The sequence below is a fragment of the Austrofundulus limnaeus genome, unplaced genomic scaffold, assembly GCF_001266775.1.
Source record: "Austrofundulus limnaeus strain Quisiro unplaced genomic scaffold, Austrofundulus_limnaeus-1.0 Scaffold104, whole genome shotgun sequence".
In the NCBI taxonomy this organism is placed as follows: Eukaryota; Metazoa; Chordata; class Actinopteri; order Cyprinodontiformes; family Rivulidae; genus Austrofundulus; species Austrofundulus limnaeus.
Genome location: NW_013952506.1, coordinates 82475 through 88358, shown reverse-complemented (window position 1 = coordinate 88358; position 5884 = coordinate 82475). Strand labels below are relative to the sequence as shown.

The following is a 5884-nucleotide window of genomic DNA, read 5'->3' as shown; positions in this document are numbered from 1 at the left end:
ATTCTAAGCAGTTTAAAATAAAGACACAATAATTGACCATTTCACCTGGAAGGGTAGCTCTGGGCGCTGATACGAATAGTTTCAAGGACCCCGCAGGCTCGCAGCTGCTGCACCACTCTCCCTGAGTCGTACCTTAAAACAGGAGAAAAAAAACCTCACTTAAAGCAAAAAACACAAACACGGGCAAATGCTTTTGTTGAGCAAAGAGCAATTTACAGGATTAAAAATTCAAGAGAACGCACTCAAACGGCAGCTTTTCCTCATTAGGTTTAATGCAGCGCACGTAGTGAGGGGTGGTGGCGTTTAACGTCTCCATCAGCAGAGCGAGCGAGCTGCAGAACTGCAGTCAAACAGGGTTCGTTAAAGAAACTTGAACTGGGTTCAACCCACGGCAAAGCCAGGGAGCAGAGAGAAAACGTTCACCTTGTTTCCTACGGAGGTTCTCAGCTGTTTGTTGGCCGGTTTTATCGGAGGCCTTGCCGGCTTCACTTTCACACCCTTACTGTTTGCAGTGCTTGGCTCCTTCTCTTGGAAAAACTCTCCCAGAAAAAAAAACTGATAACAAATGCAAACCAAAACAAAATAACGGTTAAGATGAGGTTAGCAAATGCTGAAACACTTGTTTTTTTTTTTTTGTTGTTGTTCTTTTAAAGACAAAAACAAATTTGATCACCTTACTGGCTCTCATTGTGTTCACAAGTTCTTCATAAAGAGCATCTCGGTTCTTCTCAAGGAAACCTCTGCACTGATACTCCACCTGTCGGTAAAAAGACAGTTTAAGTTATGTACAGGTAATCTCAAAATAACAAGCGAAGTACAGAAATAGTCCTTCAGATAAATTTAGATTTTTTTTTTGTATCAATTTTTTAAAAACAAACGTTTCTTGAAAAAGACGAAACTCCATCTTTCTTCAACAAAATAAAAGCCTGCATGTTAGGGTAACTGCTGATTAACTGCGGGTGTTTGTTTATTTTACAACAAACAGTTTAATTTGGCTTTCAGTGCGTTATAAAAATTGGGGAGTTTCCTGAAGGAGAGCAGATCTTTATTACCTTTTTCTCTGTTTGCAATGCAAATAAGAACACTCAGGTAAACTAAGGACTGTGTGGACGGGTGAGAGACGAGTGAAACCTATCATCACACACTGCTTTGATCCATCACTGTACAAATGTTTTGCATTAAATCCCTCAAAAAGCGATGTGCTCCTGCTATGAAGGATCTAAAACAACTTTCAGAAAAATAGTTAAGGAACTAAATCCAGTAAAGTTTTTGCAGTGTTTAATAAAAACAAGCAGAACTCCTCTGCCTCCAATAGCAGAACTCTTTTTGCAATTTGATCAGAACCAAGTGCTGCATCTTTACGGAAGAGAATTAGGGATAAAGAGCAAATAAAAAAAACAGTTTTGACTTTAATCTCAGAATTCTGACTTTTTCTGAGATTAAAGTCTGAATTCTGATTTTTTTTCAGAATTTGGACTTCTTTTTTACACAGAATTTTGAGATTAAAGTCAGAATTCTATTTTTATGTTTTTAGAATGCTTTTTTAGCTCTTTGAAAAGGTTTAAACAAGAAAAGTACCAAATGTCACAATTTCCCATTTACAGTCCTTTAAGAATGAAGCTCAAAAATTAAAATAATTTAAAAACCACTCCTTGTCTTAAGTTTGTCCAGTCAGGAACCATAAACATACAGAATGTAGAAGTAACATCTGTATTTTTTATTGTGAGTGCCAGATGTTTTGGAAGTGTGCATGTTTGGTTGTTAGACTCCACCTTGTCTGCAAAGTGCTGAATCACAAAAGCCTCATTTGATAACCTGGGCTTCTCAAACAAAGGATTGGCATCCAGGTAGTTGTAGAGCTTCTGCAGCCAGCTTTGATCTGTTCCTTGAGGGAACTGCAGGAAGAAATGTTTGTGCGTTAATGATCGTTTCACGTTCTAAAGGGGGGGAGACATAAAAAATAAACTGAAAAAGTTCCAGTCTTACTAAACACTCTTCATCGAGCAGATCAAGGATGCCCATCTTTGCTTCAATCAGGTCGATGACAGGCTGGTTGTCGTAGAAATCGATCAGCGTCCAAGGGATGTCCTCCTTCATGTACTCCTCCTGCTCCAGCTTGAAAACATGCTGAGAGGAAAAGAAGCAACAGTTAAAAACTCTCCTAACTGAAAACTGTGTGCAGGCAGGGGGCGGTAGCTGATGGTGCTGTGTACCAGGTTAAACTGCTGCTGGAGCTTTTCATTTGCGTAGTTGATGCAAAACTGTTCAAAGCTGTTGACGTCAAACGTTTCAAATCTGAGGACAAATGAACCACACGTTAGTGTGAAGACAGGGAAAGGAGCAGAGAATAAAACGAAACAGATGTCGTATTTGGATTACCCGTAAATGTCCAGAACACCAATGAAAGCGTGTTGCTTTCCAGGAACCTGCAGCGCTGTGTTGATCCTGTGGATGATGCAGTGGAACAGGTGGGCATAGATCTGCTTCGCCAGGGCATCTCTGGAGTTTACCGCTCGCTCCTTGGGCACCGGCTTCACCACCGTTTCCGTCACCAGAACGATCCGCCGGTGGCACAGCCAACGCACCAACTCGTCTGCTTTCACACCCAGCAGCTCACAGAAGACTGTCAGGTGAGGATCGCTGGGCTGCAGGACGCACACATCAAACATTTCCTTTAGTCTGGGTAAAGTTTTAACGTCGCTGAACGTTCATGAAAAACTCACAGGAACTGATGATTTCTCATCTCCCACGCTTCGGATCTCCACGTTTCCCAAATGCAGAATCGCTGCTAAAACTTTAAAAACGTCTGTCTGAAAGTCCTCTTTTAAACCTGAACATTAAATAGAAAAACCATCAGTAAAAACAAGTTTATCAAAAGCAAAACGCAGTTGGAGAACTAAGGACTTGTCTACCCAGCAGTGAGAAGGTCCGTCGAGTTTCTTCCATGTCCTTCTTGTCGACTACACCATCGATGGCGATGTCCCCACCCATACAAGTGTATCTGAACTTATCTGCACTCACTGCAAACAAACAGTCCTGTTACAAACATTTTACAACACTATAAGTCAGGGCTAGTCAACTGGTGATGCATGGGCCACATTTGGCCCACGAGTGACTACAATCTGGCCAACCAATAAGTTCTTCAAAAAAAAAGTTTTTATTTATTTTTTTAACTCAGCCTTGAAGAAGGAGCACCACATTAATCATATCTCATGTTTACTAAATGAAAAAAAGATAAAAAATATTTTTATTATTTATTTAAAAAATTATTTTAAATCATTTGTAATTTAAATTAATGATGCAATGCAGCAGAATAAACTTGAAAGACAAATGATAATAATGCTTGTTCTTCTACCTAACGCAATGTTTCTCCACCCAGTATAGGGAAACCCCAACATTGTGGACATTGTGGAAAATGTAAAATTTAAAAAATGTTTTATTTTGCTAATATTTTAAACCTATATTTTAATCATAATGAAACACAGTAAACATATTCAATGTTTAAACTAAAAAACATTACGATTTTTGAGGAAAAATAAATTAATTTAGAGTTTTATATTACGTCAGGGAGAGAAGACAAAAAAATGGCCACAAAAAAAACATTTGTTCCCTTCCTTCACTGTGACCCTTATATGACAAACCATTGTCCATTGAAATAGTTTTAGGTTTTTAATGTATTTTAGAATGTTTTTATTGGGTTTCTATGAATGTTCTAGTAAGCTTTTAAAAGTTTTATGGTATTTTTAACTTTGTTTTGTGTCGTATGTACGAGCCAGATGTCAAAGACGATTTTTCATTTAATGGAATGTTTTGACAATGAAGTTATACTGATTGATTGATTGATTGATTGATTGATTGATTGATACATTTTATAAGGCAGCTCTTTGTCAATCGTTCAGGATGAACCCATCAGTACAAACACTCACACAGTCTCAGGTTCTTGAACTCCTCGGAGTCTGCACATGAACACATTTGATAAAAAATGTGATAATTGCGCTCGTTCTCTGCCTAGAAAAAAAACATAGAAAAACTTCTATTAAAATTACTTTATAGATCAAATATTAATAAACTAAACACATATTCTTGTAAAAAAAATTTAATCTTAAATTTATAAACCACCTGAAAAACAACTCTGGATTTCTCTAACAGGTAAGTCCTCATGTTTGCTCCAATGATCCGGTACTTCTTGTCAAAGCTGATCTCTGTGTACTTTCCAAACCGACTGCTGTTGTCGTTTCGAGTTGTTTTTGCATTTCCTATGGCCTTCAAAAAAACAATAATAATAATGATCAACTATGCACATTTTGAGTTGTAAATTTATTTTAACTTGTCACTATAATTAAGTGAAACTCTTGATTTGATAAAAACCAAACCTCTGTTATTGGGTTAGAAGCCAACACTTTGTCTTCCACTCGAGTCTTACTTCCAGATTTGCTCACAACAGCAAAGTACCTCATAGCGTATCGAGCCGACACCGTTTTACCGGCTCCAGACTCTCCGCTCACAACGATAGACTGGTTCTTATGATTTCTGAAAGAGAGAAATTTTAAACTTCCACAACTTTATCTTTTAAAGCGATTGTCTGAGGGTTTTATTACCTGGCCATCTGTTTGTACGCTTCCTCTGCCACTGCAAATATATGAGGGTCCATGTCCCCCATGTTCTGACCCGAGTAGGCATGAATAATTGCATCTCCGTAGATGGGAAGCTGTTTGTAGGGATTTACAGCGACCAGAATAATACCTGAACAGAGGAAACAGAAGAGCACAAACTGACAAGTGCAGCTCGGTGAACAGACTGAAGAGAGAATAAAAGGCTTCTTGCAGCCATACCACAGTAGGTATAGATGATCCTGGATTCAACGAATCGCACTTTGAGATTGTGCAGCACTGCAGGCTCGTGCAGGTAGCTGAGAGCGGTGAGGTCATTCTCACCCACCAAGATGTCCGGGTTTCGTAGAGGAGGGAGCCGTGGTTGAGATGGGTCAACAGGGAACCGGTACTCCTGTTGGAGGGACAAGTTGCGAGAAAAGTCATGTCCGCTACTGCTTTTCATGCTTGTAAAATCATTCCAGTTACTCGTAAAAGTTTTATTTGGAATTTTTATTTGCTTACAGTGGCATCTTCAAGAAGTAGCTCAAGAACATCATCACCAGGATGGAAATCTGTAGTAATTTCAGCTGATTTCCACACGTGATCTGCATCTGGTATCCACACTCTGTTATACTGGAGGAAACAAGGTGACAGGATAAGACTCTACAAGAGTTATTGTGTCAAATACAGCATAAAAATGACTATTTTAAGCTCAAACATATACTTTATATTCAACTTTTAAAACATTGTTCAAAATAAGTTTACATTTTTTACAAATCCACTCTTAAATAAATCTTTAAAACATGCCAAGCATCGACAAAGTTTCCATATGTCTCTAGTCACCTCAAAACACAAACATATGGAGCTTATAGCCTATTATCTTGATACTATTAAGAAAAGCGGTTTTATTTTCTTACCTTCGTGTAAAGTTCTAATAAAGTCATAATTGTTTTTCATTGTTTCTGTAACTCTTCAGTGTATTTTCATCTCCTACTTTTCCCTGTACAGAAACTAAAGTCGCTGCCTGGACACCTCAACAACACAAGGAATTCTGTCAAGTTTCACAAAGTCACGCACCACTTCCGGGAAACGTCCTCCAAAATAAAAGATACATCAAACGGCCTCGAAAGTTACTTCGATATTTAATTTTACTGCATCCGTTTGAGAGAATACATGTACTTTTATTTACAGATATGGGCTTGGTAACACTACGTTTACCATGAATATAATTAAAAGGTTGACAAAGACAAAAATTGTATTGTTTATATCTACTTGTTCTTTTTTTTTTTTTT

At 38.1% G+C, this 5884-nt stretch overlaps 1 protein-coding gene across 1 annotated transcript in view; it reads right to left on the bottom strand.

The window, feature by feature from the left end:
• Nucleotides 1-5637, bottom strand: part of myo5c (myosin VC) — a 15656-nt gene extending 10019 nt beyond the window's left edge. The window contains exons 1-17 of the mRNA XM_014013572.1: nucleotides 5510-5637; nucleotides 5115-5225; nucleotides 4833-5004; nucleotides 4599-4743; nucleotides 4374-4530; nucleotides 4120-4263; nucleotides 3927-4008; nucleotides 2913-3020; nucleotides 2724-2830; nucleotides 2380-2645; nucleotides 2214-2295; nucleotides 1987-2127; nucleotides 1773-1895; nucleotides 674-757; nucleotides 424-555; nucleotides 243-340; nucleotides 46-132 (exon numbers count right to left, since the gene is read on the bottom strand). Coding sequence (XP_013869026.1) covers nucleotides 46-132; nucleotides 243-340; nucleotides 424-555; nucleotides 674-757; nucleotides 1773-1895; nucleotides 1987-2127; nucleotides 2214-2295; nucleotides 2380-2645; nucleotides 2724-2830; nucleotides 2913-3020; nucleotides 3927-4008; nucleotides 4120-4263; nucleotides 4374-4530; nucleotides 4599-4743; nucleotides 4833-5004; nucleotides 5115-5225; nucleotides 5510-5536 — 2066 coding nt within the window. The 5' untranslated portion in view covers nucleotides 5537-5637. The remainder of the gene's footprint in view (nucleotides 1-45; nucleotides 133-242; nucleotides 341-423; nucleotides 556-673; nucleotides 758-1772; nucleotides 1896-1986; nucleotides 2128-2213; nucleotides 2296-2379; nucleotides 2646-2723; nucleotides 2831-2912; nucleotides 3021-3926; nucleotides 4009-4119; nucleotides 4264-4373; nucleotides 4531-4598; nucleotides 4744-4832; nucleotides 5005-5114; nucleotides 5226-5509) is intronic.
• Between the last annotated feature and the right edge of the window lie 247 nt (nucleotides 5638-5884).